At 43.3% G+C, this 17,014-nt stretch overlaps 2 protein-coding genes across 6 annotated transcripts in view; one reads left to right on the top strand and one right to left on the bottom strand.

Annotated features, from left to right (window-relative positions):
- cacna2d3a (calcium channel, voltage-dependent, alpha 2/delta subunit 3a) overlaps positions 1–17,014 on the bottom strand; it is a 341,398-nt gene that overhangs the window by 262,452 nt on the left and 61,932 nt on the right. The gene's annotated exons all lie outside the window — the stretch shown is intronic.
- On the top strand, positions 9,415–13,409 carry LOC139063353 (uncharacterized). Its single transcript, XM_070545076.1, has 2 exons — positions 9,415–9,902; positions 10,010–13,409. Exon 2 carries the CDS (start codon positions 10,195–10,197, stop codon positions 11,806–11,808), a length of 1,614 nt encoding a protein of 537 aa, XP_070401177.1. The 5' UTR covers positions 9,415–9,902; positions 10,010–10,194; the 3' UTR covers positions 11,809–13,409.

Consider the following 17,014-nt stretch of genomic DNA (forward strand, 5'->3'; position numbering starts at 1 on the left):
CCCGGAAAAACATTTGGAAGCTTGCTAGGTGGCAGTAACGCGTCTTTCACTACTAGCCACGTTAAAACCCCAAACAGAAGAGGAAGAACCCTGGAAATGGATTCTACAACTAGCAAACGACCAAGCGCAACTCAAACCCCACTAAAGAGTGGCACAAAGAAGAAGGCTTTATCAGCGGCATCTCGAGAGTCACAAAGAAAATATGATAAAAGTCGGTCAGGGACCCAAATATCTATTGGTTACGCTCTGGAAGAATGGGGGCAGATTCAACTGGATTTGGGCCTAAAAAAGGATGCGGACATGGCGCATTTTCTAGTCACCAGGTAAGTGTTGGTCTCCTTATTTCTGCTGTAGGTTTCAGTAACGAGTAGGTAAACATCAGAGCTGTATCTGCACAATTTGAGAAAATAAAATAAAACTTATGGATTTAGATAATGCTGATTTAGGTAATCTAACAAATCTTTGTGCAGATGAACAAGAAACTTATCTAAGCTAACGGTGTTTAGCATATGGCTTCCTGATTAGTTTGAAAAAGCTAAAAGCAACCAAGGAGTTACCGGATCACTTCTACGTTTTGTGGACGACATGCCGCATGTGTTTGGAGATAAATGGATGTTCCGTTTATTCTGATGAGAAAAGTAAACAGAGCTTGATTTGATTATATGACGTCACCGCTCAGCCGGAGAGAGCTAGCGTGCGTTAGCATGTTAGCTGCGATCACGCTTCAGTTTGTAGAAGAGAACGGACATTTTCCAAACCAAAGATGAGTCTTTAGAATGATGTCATATTTGATCTACAGTCCAACCTCTAAGCAGGACTGTTACTTTAGTAGATGTTATTCGTGGGGTTTGTGTAACAGAACCCCATCGGAATATATTTCCCTAGCGCTATTGCTGAGAATAAATAAAATTAGGATTCATAAGAATAAATAATAAGTCAGCCATAACAACACGTTTGACTAAAAGTAAAGTTGTGCAGAAGTTTGTGTTTATTTTTCTAAATTTGTCCAGCTGAATGTAGGTCAGAATAAAATATGTTTGTGAAAATGATAAATTTTTTTATAACTGACCTGCATTTTCATATTACTAGTTGTGCCACAGGTAAAGAAGCTTAGCCATTGTTGATCTATGTAAACAGAAGGTGTAGAGTCTCAACCAACTTGTTGACATTTTTGTTTAAAAATGTGTTTTCCAGCTACCGGAAGAAGCAGGCTCCTGAAACTGCAATTCAGGGAGGTTATGTGAAGGCAACCTCGACACCCAGTTAGAGAAGAGCAGCTAAAATGTTGCATAGATTATCTCCAACTGAACCTGTGTCTGAGGGGTTAGTATCTTTTCTGTAAAACAAATATTCACGTTTTTGTGCTATGATATTTCATACATTAAATTACACCTTGCATATCCACACTTGGTTCAGAACTAACATCACACCACCAAACACTTCTGACATTATCTTTACAGGGAAGATTTTCTAATGGCTGGTGTTGAGGCGCTGATGACCCAGATTTGGATCCTTTTGAAGAAAGGTAAATTTGTTCATGAGAAGTCTTGCCATATACGCAGGAAATTACTGCTGTGCAAAAAAGATAAAAACACAATAGATAAGCAAATATAGGTCATTATATATATTTATTTATGTTGTGAAGGTTCAATTCACAGCAGATTGTTGTTATTTGCAGAAATAATTAATGATAGATGTATTAGGCTCCACATTTATCTCTTTAGAATCAGTACCATTTCAGGTAAGTTCCAGTATTTATCTTTACGTACAACAAATATTATTGTGTTGTCTGTAGTTTCAAATCCATGGATCTAGCTATGGATGCAGTCCAAATTGATGAGGACCAAGCAAACAACTTACTCAACAGTGTGTGAGTTGCAATGTCTTCTTATCTAGGGGTGGGCAATATAAACGATATAAGGTAGAAATGATATAAAATTGGGTAATGATAGTTTTTGGCTATATCGCAATACGGCGATTTTGTGATAACACATGACGTCACTAAGATGTGCACCCTGCTGACAATGGGACAACAGAATGGCGGTGACTGCAAGCATGGAGTGGGCAGAGGAGGAGGCCTATATGCCTCAAGTGGCATATATTTGCCACATGAGGATATCTAAAACAGGGTGTCCGCGGGGTTTTAAAAAGTATTAAAAAGTGATAAATAAAAATAGTCAAATTTAAGGCCATTAAAAGTGTTAAATTTGGTCTCAGAGGTATTATTTTTTCCAAATTAGGTATTATTTTTTTCAAACTATCAGATGTCGTATTCTGAACATCGACATAGAAATATATTCCGAATGAAATGTTTTGAACGATTATAAAAACAAAACAAGCCGATTATTTGCTCCTCCCACTTGCGCTGCCTTGAGTTGCAAATGAAGCGCTCCTCCCGGTGTTGCCAAGTTAACTTAGCGACTTTGACGCTATTTCTAAAAGCTTCTCAGACCCCCTTCTTGACTTTTTAAATCTTAAAAGTACCTAGCGAACACATCAGAAACATCTCTGGTAACCCTTAGCTACTTTCTGGATAACTGTCGTCGACATTTCCTGCAGGTTAGCTAAACACTCCGCCTGCGCTCCGGACCGTTCTTCAGGACATTAGGAAAGGGAATGATGTAGTGATGTGTCAGTCGCTAAAGACAGCTCTCGGAGCCGGCTCCTTGTTGGACTAACCAGAGTGAGTGACACACACAGCACCTGCGGACTCCTGAGCCGATAAAAACGGCTAAATGTGCGCGTGCGGCGTGCTAAACACACGTGCAGCTTGCCCCTGATTGCTGTGAGACCGGGTTGGGGGTGGGGGTGCAGCTGTGGTTGGGACAATTATTACATTAACTGATGGACTTGTAAATAAATAGTTTATAAATAAGGTAGAAATAAGTTCCTCACGCTGATAAATAATAACTAATCTCTCTGAGGACACGGTGCTAGTGCACTCTCCTACAGCACCTTGACATGACTCAATAAATGCTATGCAACATTTAGTGAACAGCAATTTGCATGTATTTGTTATAAATGCCACTGTATAATTCTTGATGTCAGTATTTGCAAGATATTGGTATTTGGGTCTGTACTGGTTAGACTTAAATGAGTTAAACCAAGGTCTATAGCCCTTGGGTCATAAACTATGAGCTATAAGTATATTGGTCTTTTTATACTGGGAATCAGGAGTTATTTTAGTGATCATCTTGTTTCTTGTTTATTTTTGCCCTGATTGTGCCCTGAGCAGTTTTATGACTGAATAAAAATAAAAAAATAAAAATCTACATAAATTGAAAAATCGTCTTAAATAATTGAGATCTCAATTTCAGTCACAATAATCGTGATTATTGTTTTTGCCATAATCGAGCAGCCCTACTTTAGCATATCCGGTCACATAATGATGACGTCATATTCAGTGTTGTGCATCATTTCAGGCCTCATGGTCAACTGTCTGAACCGCTGAACAGAAGTGCCTGGCTTATTTTCTAAGTAAAATAAATATGTGCAATACGTTGTCGACATCAGTGAGTCTCTAAGTCTATTCCTTTTGTATGTTATATGTGTTAAAATATGTGTAAATAGGTCGCTGATTAACACTTGCAATTTAGTGTTGTGATGGTTTTAAAAAAATTCTGAAGGTAGTAAAAAAAAGTATTAAAAAGTAGTAAATTTTACTTAAGGATTGCTGTATATACCCTGTAAAAGCATGTCAATTTGACATCTATAAACACATGAAAAAATATATCGCAATATATATCGTTACTGCACATGCTTCAGATTATATCGCAATATAGATTTGAGGCCATATTGCCCAGCCCTATTCTTATCTACACTCTTTTTTTAAACTCCAAAGTCTTAAAACAATATATTAATTCTACTTTTATTTATTGTTTTCATAACAGAATAGAACTGTTATGAAAACTTTGTCAGGCTGACGAAGTTTGCAGCCGCAAACAAAACGTTGCAGGTAAATAAAACCCTTCTATGTTTTAAAAAGAACTAAAAGATGGAATTGTTGTTTTATCCTTGTTCACAGGCTGGGATCCTAAAGGGAATTTCCATCCCATTTGTGTGGCTGAAGGACATCTTCAACCAATTTGGGTACATTTGCCAGAAAGCACAACATCGTGATATGTTTAATGTAAGTATTGTGACATCTTTTGTACAACATGACAACAATGCACATTGACATAATTACCTTTCTTTCAATAATAGTGCCAGCTCTCGTGTTTCTGTTGGTGAGCGCTTCTGTCACATGCAAAGTTTTCAAATAAAACTTATTTTTTCTGTTAGGACATGTGGGTGGGTGTGCTTCACCATGTCACAGGGAAGCATGAATGAACCCGTGGCAAATGTGACCATGGACCACTTGATGCAGCGACCAGTGATAAAGAGCTCATGGTACCATGATCTCCACCACACGAGGCTCTTCAACGAATCATGTTCAACAGACGCTGATTGAAGGATGTCACCAATCTGACCTTTAGGTATATTAATAACATTTTCATAAGCAAAAAAGCTAAAGTGTCAATATCAAAGCTGACAATTTACATATAGAAATGACAATTGTGGGTGAAAAGGCAATCAAAAGTGTGATTCCTAATAATCTATAAAGTTTTAGCTTTTGTTTTTTTTACAGGTCAACTTCAGAACTGCATTCTCATGTAATCTATGTATGATCTAATGCTGCTGTTCTCTCTCCATAAAGGCCCCAGCTACGTGAAGCATCAAAAGACAGGAATGACTTCTTTCATGCACACAGATTTATTAGAAATTAAGAAAAAATACTATGTACAAATGCAAATAACAGAACTGTTTTTTGTACATAAATAAAAATAAATAAATTGCACAAACTGTTTGTTTATTTTTGGGTGAAAATGCTGTCTTCAGCTAAAGTTATTTTGAGGTATTGTGCTGTTTTGGAACTACTGTAGTTGTAGATAAACGGTTTGGATTTTTGGGTTAGGGTGCTCTCAGTCAGGAAGACGGTGTCCTGGCGTCTCTTGCTGAAACTCCAGGATATCCAGCATTACCCCTGGAAGACGGGTCACCACTCTCGAGAATATAATCTCCTCCTGGCTCAGGTGTTGTAAAGCTGTCTAGGAATTAAAGTGCATATGTTTACATGACTAGATTCATATCTCCAGTGAGTGATGTTTTCGTTTTTGGCATCTATTATTTTATTTTATTTTTTTACACAAATGGCTACAACCAGCCTGCATCTCAGCTATACTGGCAGCTCTCAGCTGTGCAAGCCGGTCTCGGTCCTCTTCTCTGAAAGCTGTTCGCTGCCTACCCCGGTGCCCTGGTCCTCTTGAAGGAGCTCTGGACCTCAACCTGCTGCCCTCACCCCTTGAGCATGTCCTTCCCCAACCCTCGGAGCGACCTTTTCCTTTCCCCTTTCCTTTAGCCCCTGGTCTCAAACTTTCCCACGACACATCAATATCTGTGGCAGGCTCGGGCACACTCCATCTGAACTGTCTTCCATCACTCCTTCCAATGTGAATTCCTGAAAATCAATGACATTAATGGAAAAATTACTGTATTACCCTGTAGGTCTTGTTGATATTATGATTTTATTTTGATGCATTTTTGAACTAAACATTGATATTTATGTTCTTATTTACATTGTTGTGATGCCTGTCCTGCAATGAAATTGGTTTCACAAATGATGTCAGTGGCTTGAAATTGGATGTTCTTACATGATGCATAAACAATAACATTAGCTTGTTAGTAAGCTTACTGCAAAATAATAACTGTAACTGGTCTAAAAACATCAGAAATCACCTGCAGCCACAAAGCCTTATGCTGATAAAGTAGCATCATGTGTCTTGCTCGCCAGTCACAAAACTGGCTTATGAATATTTCATAGGAAGGAGCACTTGCTTTACATCACGAGTGTCATGGCTAAATTAAAATGCTAATGTCATGGAATTATACAAATATTAGACTAAAGTAACAATGTTACTTACTTCATCGCTCGACACGGTGCCTTGTTCGAGCCACGCTCTGGCCGTACTTTACTGTAACTTTTTTTTTCTAGTGAAGAGTTTGTGCGCGCTCTCGTGCCGGGCTGCAGTTACTCACAGTGCCGAGTGCGTCGCTAATGAGTTTCGTTTCTTCATCCTGCCCCATGCTCCTTTAAAGGGATAACGTGTAAGAAAATAGAACATAAGATAAGTCTTTATGCAGATGATGTTTTACTCTTTCTCTGGAATTCTCAATCGTCTCTCTCTCATTCAATAGAACTGATAAACTCTTTTTCAAAAGTTTCAGATTACTCTATAAACTGGTTAAAATCCACAGTTCTACCAATTAATTTCTCTTTTGTCAATTTACTTAATACACAATTGGAGTCAGGGAATATCACATACCTGGGAATTAATGTTTCTCCTAAGTTAGCAGATCCAACCAAACTAAACTACATCCCACTTTTAAAGAAAGTGGAAGATGATCTTGCAAGATGGAAATCCTTACCAATATCACTCATGGGGAGAGTTGCTACAATTAAAGTGATGGTCTTACCCAGAATAAATTACTTATTCTCGGTGATCCCAAACAAACCACCAGCTGACTGGTTTAAATTTCTGGACTCCTCAATTACTAAATTCCTTTGGCAGGATAAACCTCCACGAATTAGCTTAAAAACGCTTCAGAAGACCAAAGACAGAGGAGGACTGGATTTACCCAACTTTTATTATTATTTCTTAGCCAACAGGCTGCAATATATACCAAGATGGTTGCATGATTACCCACTAGATGAGTCCTGGTTAGATATAGAACAGACACTTTACAATACGATAGAGCTTTCAGACTTACCATTTATTAGCTCAAGCATAAGAAAACATGAAAGCTTCAAAAGTATTAGTATCAGCACCTCTCTGACAGCATGGTGGGAGTATCTTAAAATGACCGAGTCTTCACTAGTACTATGCAGACGCACACCTATCTGGAATAATCCTGACATTTTGCAAAAGAACAAAATGATGAACCTTCCGGACTGGAAAAATAAAGGAATCCTATACCTGGAACACATATATGAAGGATTGGACTTCATCCCATTTAATCAATTAGTCTCTCAATTTGGAATGGATAAGAATAGCTTTTTAGAATATCACCAAATTAAATCTGTAGTCAAACAAAAATTTAAGCTCAATAAAATAGAATTACAAACACCACCAAGGGTATTAGACTTTTATAATCTCAAACCCCCCAAACTACTGTCTAAAGTATATAAGACACTGTCCAAAATAGACGATAAAATTGCAATCCCTATTGAAAAATGGGAGGTGGATCTATCAGTTAGCTTTGACCAGGACTTCTGTTCCCAAACTTGTTTAAAAACTTTTAAAATGATCAGACACCCTAATTTACAATTAATTCAGTACAAAATTCTACACAGAGTACACTATACAGGTTGTAACGTGAGGAAATATGGGTTTTCTGTCACAATGGTGGTGTTGGACTCAGCTGTGTCAAAGCTGGGTCGCTGAGAACTTTCACCCACAGATTAAGACCTGAACGCCAGCGAGTCTGGGAGGAAACCATAACATCTGCCACCTGCAGTCTACCAGAAGATGTGTTTACATGAGTTGTACCCAGACCAAGTCAAAACATAAAGTTTAAACTTCTTTTTCTTGATTTTAATGTTAAAATAACCATTATCATTTTGCTCATTATAAATGTGTTTAATCAAATGAATGACTATTTAGCTTTGGGGTAATTATAATGGTTTAATGAATCCATTCTTAAATAATGTTGAGAATGTTTGTTACTGACCTTCACACACACTCAAGCACAAACATTCACACACACCCACACACATCTTGCCCACAGTAAACTCCAGACACATTTGATGACGCACATGTTTTGCTTTGAGAAGAGAAAGGTTTTTGGTAAGTTTTCAGTCTTATGATTCAGTTCGTGTTGGACAACGAGAGAGAACAGACCTGAAAACCAAAGGGGGGCAGAGCCTGTTGGCTCGTTCTTCCCCCCTTTCACGCTGTTTCTGCCACGCCAGGCAGAATAGCTGAATCGCAACTTCTAACGCAGACTCATTACCGAGTCTTTTGATTTCTGAGTGAATTAACTTAAGAAAGCGCGTCGACAAAACGCTTTACCATCAACGTGTACCGAGGACAACTCTGGACCGGGTCGCAGCGCATCTTTGTCTTCTCTGCCAGCCAAGGTGCCCTGGATGAAACATCCTAAGGTGACGCCCCGGATCCGAAAGAGGGTCCAAAAGAATTCGGTGAGACAGAACACGGTGTTTAGCGTTTTGATGCATCTTTTCCAACTAAGAGCCTAAGTTTATTCAAACCATCACTTTTCACTCAGACACCTGGTTCTTCCTGAAGCAAAATCAGATGCACTCACGCACCCATCCCAGCTCATATCACTCTCACCATCACAACATTCTCAATCTTCATAAATTCATCAGAAGGTCTATTTGAGCCAGAACAGCATATCAACTGTTAAAGAGATTGTCTCACAAAGTTACTAATGTTGATTGTATTTCCTGTTTGTCAATTTCAAATCATTAGTTTAATTTGAAGAATTAAAACTTTTAAACGTCAAACTGGTTTCCTCATTGAACTGAAACACAGACACTCAGATATTATCGGCAGTTTATGGATGAAAACAACCTTTGAGTCTTCTGAACAATATAAAATTTGGTTATTGATTTATTAAAATTAATATTCCGAATTAATACGTAGCATGGTTCCTCTTTCATAAAAGAGCATAAATCCATAACGCTACATTTAATGGCGAGCATATCCAGTCTTCTATATCTGCGATATGTCTGATTTCTTGCATCTAAAAGCTACAAACAACGCTTTTCTCTGTGTTTCACTTTGATGTCTTATTTTGAACTTAACCGGAAATTGTTCCGCTGAAGTCACTCTTCCGGGAGGCGTCCTGGTGGAAACTTGACCGGGAAGATCTCCGGTCTCAAATTGACCGCAAATTACAGGCCTAACTTTGATTTATCCCATCTTCGCCTTCGGAGCGGACGTGTGAGTTGTGCTTTTGACTAAATTCTGTCCATTTTGACGCGCCGCCGCGTCTCTAATCTAACCTCAGGTCGGAGAGCTACGTTTCCGCTCTGACCATTGCTGGGTGAGCTACCGTGTGCAGCTTATCCTCAGTTCCTAAAATTATCACTAAATTCTCCGAACCTCCGAACCGAGACTAACTTCTCGGACACCTTTTCGTCTCAGTGTGTTGACACTGTGGGCGAGCTATTGTGGAAAATATCTCCATTGCATGGGCGACTTATAGAAACAATCTGAACGGAATGCCCGTAGGCACCTACTGTTGCTTGATTGCACGGTAAACGTCGTAAGCCGGGTTATGGCCGTCACGCGTTACTGCATTCAGATTGCGTACGTTTTTTGAAGTCCGTATTACAAGCGGGGTGAGATGCCTACTTGTTAATCGGGAAAATTTAAGTCTGGTCGCTACAGACAAAGAACGCTAGACCTGGCCGGAGAGCTAAGCTAGCACCACAGTTAGACAAAAAGGGAACGCGTCCCGTTAGATTGTCATACCATTTCTGACACAGTTAGTCTGTGTCCTCACAAAACCCGCATTGGCGGTGATTCTTGTAAATCGCTACGGTGTGTAGAATCTACATTTTGCTACGTTTGTCCGTCTGATACCAACACGGCAGCGTAGGGTTTGTTATTTTTTTTATTATTTTTATTTTGGACCGGTGAACGGGTCGGCTTTCACAGCCTCCGTTGCTCGGTTCCATGCCTTTTTCTTCCATCTTGTGAAGTTGTGTGTATTCATTTCTCTATCAACAATTCCTTGTTTTACCCTGTGTCATAAAGTTAAGTAGGCTACGGTCAGTCCTTGTTTGTGTGAGACATATTAAGGAATCTGCCCGGAGTTTTACGTCGGCTCAGAAGGTAAAAACGCGAGTTGCTCTGAACTTAATGGGAGATGGACGAGACACGACAAAATCTTTCTTGCACTGTTACACCTGATGTAAGGTTCTCTGACGTTCTGCTTCCAGAACATGCCAAGACGCAGGAAATTCACCGGCCGAGCATCGCTGGTCCCTCCGCCCGCCCGAACGGGCCCGTTTTAGGCGGGTGCCGCCGGTCGGGAACAGTGGGGACTAGTGGCTGCGGTTCGGTGCCAGCTGCACTGGGTCGGAGGTGGTTCTGGTCTGCACTTCATGTCGTGAATTCATGCAACATGCTGTTTACAGTCATAACGCTTTTTCTTTACTTTTATTTCTTCCAGGGGGTCAAAAACCCACCGTCAATATCAAGGTTTGAAATAAACAACACTTTCTCTGCTGCTTTTAAGCTGAATAAATCTCTTGAGCCTATGGTTAACCTCTCTGACAAACAGGTTGTGCTTAACCCTTTGTTTCCTGATGCTTCTCCTCTGTCATCCATGTTAAAGGCTGAACATCTCTCCAGCATGGGTGTGAAATCTTCAGGCTGTGACCCACCGCTTCAGTCAGAGGTCTGTTTTACTCGTCAGTCCGCCTCATGCACAAACCAGCTTCTTTATCGGGGCGTGATGGAAACGTCAGCCGCCGTGAAACACTTGTGGTCTCCGGACGGAGCTACCATGCCATTTAAGGGGTTTGTGCCCGGACATCTTGACCTTTATGTGAATGACCTTGTCACTTTTCAGTTTGTGACCTCTGCTAATACGGTGGCCAATTCTTTTCTCCTTTCACAGGGGTGTGACTTAGTCTCGGGCCTCTGTGCCCTCTTTCCTGTGATTTCTCTTACAGGTGACCACGACGACGCAGAAAACCCTGCGGTTTCCAGCAGTCCTGTGGTCAGTGGCGATATTAAAGGTGGCTCGGTGGTTGCTGCGCACACCTCTCTCACGGGCTCGGGAAGGCAACCCGGCCCGGGAGGTGTAGGTGCGTGCAGTGATGCTCTGCTCGGGGCCCCTCCTGACAAAGGGGGGGTGCTGAGTGGCTCTGAGTTTTCCGTTGCGGACTTCAACCAGTTCGGGGGAACGCCTCCTCCGAGCGGGCGGGTCATTGCAGAACTCGACACTGACCTTCCTCCAATTCAGCTGACAACATTGACCTCCGACCCGGAGTTAGGTGCTGCACCTTCTACGGGGCGGAGTTCTAGTCAGTCTGTAACTACTCTGGTTAAACCGGGTTTTTCTGATTCTGTGTGGGAACCTCCATCATTCTTGGGAATAAAGTATTCTTGGCTTCAGTTTTCAGGACAGACCATGTTCCTAAAGCTAGCATCATGTCTGTATCTGATTCTAAACATGGCTAGGTTTGCTTTGACACCCGTGACACAACCATCCTTGGATCACTCCTTTTCAGAACCTCCAAGTCCAGCACCTCCAGGTCTTTGGACATCTGAACACCTGCTCTTTCAGCACGATTCAGGTGACACTGTGTATCTTCTTGGTAATAGAGCTTTTAAGAGCTTAAGAACTGTTCTTTGTTATGCTTCTCCTGTCTCACAGACACGGCATAAGTTTGAGAAACAAAAGGGGGGTGGGGAGCCTCCTCCTGCTTTGCGAGCATCATTTTCGCATTTCCAGTTCACTACTATTTCTGATCACAACAAAGTCGCCTCCGTAAAGCTGCAACACAACTTTGAGCAGGTAAAATCAGGTTCTGATCTAACAGCTAAACCATCAGCTTCGCTCCAGTTCCAAACGGAACCCTCAGGTAAATTCAAACATGTTTCCCTGTGGGTCCGTAACACAAGATACAAACGGTTTGTTAACCAAATCGCTTATGAGCCTGCTCCCACAGATACGTCCAAACTCGTGTCTCTGTGGGTCCGCAATACCAGATTCAAAACTCTATTCTGACCGACTCTATTCTGACCGGATTCTTTTCCACTGACTGGTGGACCGTTACAAATTCTCTCGTTTGTGGGATGAATTTTTAACAAATGTGATATCCTTTGGGTTTTTTTTTCAGGTTACCTGCCTCCAGCCAGGGTCCTGTTACTAACTCACATCTTTAGGGATTACTAACCTACTGATTTACATTTTTAGAACTGATTTACATCTCTATCTTTTTATTAGTGCTTTGTGTAGCATGATTATATTTGATTACAAATTTAATTTTATTTTGTTACTATTTCCCTTAAAGGGCCACAAGCCAATTTGCCCTTCATTTTCATGATTATTTCTTTTATATATATGCCTTTAATTAGTGCAGCCTGCTGAGTTTCACATATCAGTTAGGATTTACATTCTTCTATTTGTGTTTTCTCTGCATCACGTTTTTACATGACATGTAGAACAGGGTGCAGAACATTTCTTCTTTAGATAATTCACAGAAGGCATCCACATTTTCCCAGAGGCACCCATAGATAGGTTTTGATTGATTTCTTTGTTTTGCATCAAATGCTATCTATCGTGTGGGCTGTCTCACTTTGTCTCCTTCTCCGAGCTCGTATGGACTACATTCCATCAGAGGGGTCGTCTTCACATCCTTCAACTGGTTTCCTGTCGCATGGGGCTTCGGTCGTGGTTCGAGATGGGTCGAGGTCTGCGCCGGACTTCGCCTGGACTACGCCTGGGGAATACATCACCTGCCCAGCTCCGTGTGACACACGAGCTGCTTATCCTTTGCATACCTTTGCATTATTGCTGATGAAAATTAACTGCTATTGAAATAGCTCTGCTTTCAAGATTCCTAAGTGGATTACTTTACAATGGTTGCAACAGTTTTGGCCTTAATCATCTGATCAGGATAGACTCCCTTCTACACGAGACCTGTGGTGACGCTTCATCGTTCCTGCCTTCATCTGGGATGTCTACCTTCACGAGTACATCACGTTATTGTGGTTGTGACGTCAGGTGGCCTCTGCTTGACCTCCATGTCGTCACAAAAGGGGGGAATGTAACGTGAGGAAATATGGGTTTTCTGTCACAATGGTGGTGTTGGACTCAGCTGTGTCAAAGCTGGGTCGCTGAGAACTTTCACCCACAGATTAAGACCTGAACGCCAGCGAGTCTGGGAGGAAACCATAACATCTGCCACCTGCAGTCTACCAGAAGATGTGTTTACATGAGTTGTACCCAGACCAAGTCAAAACATAAAGTTTAAACTTCTTTTTCTTGATTTTAATGTTAAAATAACCATTATCATTTTGCTCATTATAAATGTGTTTAATCAAATGAATGACTATTTAGCTTTGGGGTAATTATAATGGTTTAATGAATCCATTCTTAAATAATGTTGAGAATGTTTGTTACTGACCTTCACACACACTCAAGCACAAACATTCACACACACCCACACACATCTTGCCCACAGTAAACTCCAGACACATTTGATGACGCACATGTTTTGCTTTGAGAAGAGAAAGGTTTTTGGTAAGTTTTCAGTCTTATGATTCAGTTCGTGTTGGACAACGAGAGAGAACAGACCTGAAAACCAAAGGGGGGCAGAGCCTGTTGGCTCGTTCTTCCCCCCTTTCACGCTGTTTCTGCCACGCCAGGCAGAATAGCTGAATTGCAACTTCTAACGCAGACTCATTACCGAGTCTTTTGATTTCTGAGTGAATTAACTTAAGAAAGCGCGTCGACAAAACGCTTTACCATCACCGTGTACCGAGGACAACTCTGGACCGGGTCGCAGCGCATCTTTGTCTTCTCTGCCAGCCAAGGTGCCCTGGATGAAACATCCTAAGGTGACGCCCCGGATCCGAAAGAGGGTCCAAAAGAATTCGGTGAGACAGAACACGGTGTTTAGCGTTTTGATGCATCTTTTCCAACTAAGAGCCTAAGTTTATTCAAACCATCACTTTTCACTCAGACACCTGGTTCTTCCTGAAGCAAAATCAGATGCACTCACGCACCCATCCCAGCTCATATCACTCTCACCATCACAACATTCTCAATCTTCATAAATTCATCAGAAGGTCTATTTGAGCCAGAACAGCATATCAACTGTTAAAGAGATTGTCTCACAAAGTTACTAATGTTGATTGTATTTCCTGTTTGTCAATTTCAAATCATTAGTTTAATTTGAAGAATTAAAACTTTTAAACGTCAAACTGGTTTCCTCATTGAACTGAAACACAGACACTCAGATATTATCGGCAGTTTATGGATGAAAACAACCTTTGAGTCTTCTGAACAATATAAAATTTGGTTATTGATTTATTAAAATTAATATTCCGAATTAATACGTAGCATGGTTCCTCTTTCATAAAAGAGCATAAATCCATAACGCTACAAGGTCATCGGATGTTTAAGATGGGGTTTGTGTCGTCTGACACCTGTACACACTGCACAAACAACACTCCTGACAATTACATTCATGCACTGTGGTCCTGTCCACCTGTCCAGGAATTTTGGGGTAGGGTATGTGAGGATCTGTCAAAATGTCTGAAATGTCATATCCCAACTTCCCCCTCTCTTTGTTTACTGGGAAACCTGGACGATGTCCCGATTAAAACATCTTTGGTTCACGTGGTTCTGACTGCTTTATGCATCGCTAAGAAAACTATCCTCTTGAATTTGAAAAATAGAGAAACTCTCTGCATTAACCAGTATAGAAATCTTTTGTTAGATCATATTGCACTTGATATAGCCTCTGCTTCCACTTCAGATGAATCTCTCTGGGCTCCTTTGATCGGTTCCATCACATAGCGAGGGTGGGGGGCCGTTGATGTTGTCCTGCGGGATGGTGTGGGTGGGGGGGTGTGGGGTCTGAGTTTGGAGTATCCGGATGTTTCCTGGGGGTGGGTTCACTGGGGGTGTCTGGGACTGGGGGGCCGTTGCCCCCCTCTGGAGGTGCTTGGGTTGCCTCGGGGGGTGGACTGCTGGCGGTTGTGAGTGGGGCCCCTTGGGGATCTTGGCGGCGGCCATGGGTCACTGCCTGGCGGCTGCAATGCCCCTGGGCGGGTCTGGGTGGGGGCCTGGGGGTTCGGGGTTTGGGGGTGGCCGGCCCTGTGTGGGGATCTGGGCGGGGCCTTGGGGGTCGGGTCCTGACATGTGTGCTGCCGGGAAGAAGGCAGGAACACGCAGCAGTGCCTGGCCCGGGTTCGGGGGCCTCAGGTAGGCCTTGGCTCCTCTGCCGTTCCATCACAGGGGAGCGTGAGGTCCAGGAGGGGGAGGACCCAACCTTACCTGGATGTCCCATGTCTTATATATTCTGGAAGTTGTGCAAATGCTAGGACGGGCAGATATTCAGCTGGGGTGGGGTTGAGTTGGTGCCCTCGGACTCCGTGAGGCTCTGTAATGCTGCTGCTTTGGGCCCTGGCAGGATGGGCTGGGGTCTCCATGCCCTGGGTGGCAGTTTGACAACAGAGGTGCCTATTGGGGCCAGTAGGGGAGCTGGCTCCCTGGAGGGCTAAGCCCAACCAGCCACTCCTCCCCATCCCCGCATATTTCTCTCCTCCTGCTCCCTCACATCATCACCCAAACATACACATAGGACCTTGGGGGGTGGGCAAGTCAGGGAGTGCGGGTATGGACCCCATTTCCGCATTCCTGTGGCAACCTGCCCCCCAATTTTATTTGCACCTTATACGCTTCCACTGACGACATTCCACAGAAACACACACTTAGGCCCTTGGGAGTGAGCACATTCAACGGCATTTGGCAGGGGGATATTTCAGCCTCCTCCCGGGTGCCAGTGCCCACTTCCAATTTTAAACCGCACTTAGACACTGATGGCTGAAGGTGTGAGTGGGGTGGTGCATCAGTGGGCATAGGCCGGATGATGCCCGCAATGCCCACTCACCACAGCCATGGAATACACCTCATGATTACACAACACTATATTGGAGCAGGCGGAGGGAGACTAGGGGTCTTTGCCACCTCTGTTGTTGCTAGGCTTCCTGGGGCTGGAGGCTAGGAGGGGGATCTGGCCGTCTGGTTGGGGTCTGGGGTGGTGGGTTGCTGTGCTCAGCGTTGGGCTGGGGAGCCTACTCATCAGCACCCCAGCAGATCGGGTTAAACTGGTTACCGGTGATGGTTGTACCCAATGTGCAGCAGTACCGGGACCAGAGTGAATAGGGTGTGTATGGGGAGCATGAGTGGGTGTCCGGCGTGCATTTTTGTAAGTCTTGGGTTGTATGTGCATGTGTGAGCATGAGGGAGGGTGTGTGTGACTGTGTTTGTGTATGACTGTATATGTCAGGTGGGGCCTTTGGGTCCTCCCCTCTCCTGGAACTTCTCTTGATGATATAGATCTTTGTCCGCCCTACCCCTGCCACACCTGGTGTGAGTGGTTGTGCCGTGGTCTGCCTGAGTGTTCGTGGCAACCGGGTCTGGAGGTTTAAGATTTTGGCATCTGCCTGATAGATCCCGGTGGCTGCTTGGTGGGGTCTGGGTCCCTGGCCTCTGGTGGGTCCTCGGCGGGGGTGGTCGCCCCTGGGTCCCGGGTTGCTGGGTCCCGGGCTCGGCCGGCTAGGGGGTGGGAGGCTGCGGGCGGGCCTGTGGGCTTGCCGCTGATATCTCCCGGGACTCTGCTGGCTGCTGGTTGAGGCCCCCCGGGGCGATCCTCTGTGCCTCTCGGGGGGGGGGGGGGGGGGGGGGGGGGGGCTTTCTGGTTGCAGTCTCCTTGGGGTTCCTGTGTTCTGGGGCAGCGCCTGGATGTCTGGGACTTGGAGCTCTCCCCGTCTCTTGCACATCTTTGGGGGGCAGATATGTGGTCCCTCACACTCTTTTGGACGCTCCTATAGAGAAACCTTAAATAAACAAGCGAGTGTACACACACAGGTGCTCAAATGGTGCTCTCAAAAGTATGGGCTTGGGCACGTTAAACACAGGTCTTAAGACTATGGTGGGCACTTAATGCACTGTGATTTATTATCGGGATTCTTCAGTTAAGCAATGTTGATTATATATTTCTTCATCAAGTTGACGCAGTGATAGCTAGATCTTGTTGTATTGTTGTTGTGTCCCTTTTTTGTCCTTTTGTTTTTTTTTTTGTCTTTTTCTGCAGGTGTAGAAGCAGACTCTTGTTCATTGTTTATTTTTGTGGAACCCCCCCCCCCCCCCCCCCCTCTCTCCCCACCTTTTCTTTTCCTTTCTCTTTCACCTCTGTCTC

Source organism: Nothobranchius furzeri, chromosome 15 (genome assembly GCF_043380555.1).
Source record: "Nothobranchius furzeri strain GRZ-AD chromosome 15, NfurGRZ-RIMD1, whole genome shotgun sequence".
Lineage (NCBI taxonomy): Eukaryota > Metazoa > Chordata > Actinopteri > Cyprinodontiformes > Nothobranchiidae > Nothobranchius > Nothobranchius furzeri.

What these genes read in the sequence shown, in the direction of transcription:
- LOC139063353 (XM_070545076.1), top strand. Translation starts at nt 10,195, where the DNA reads ATGCTGTTTACAGTCATAACGCTTTTTCTTTACTTTTATTTCTTCCAG.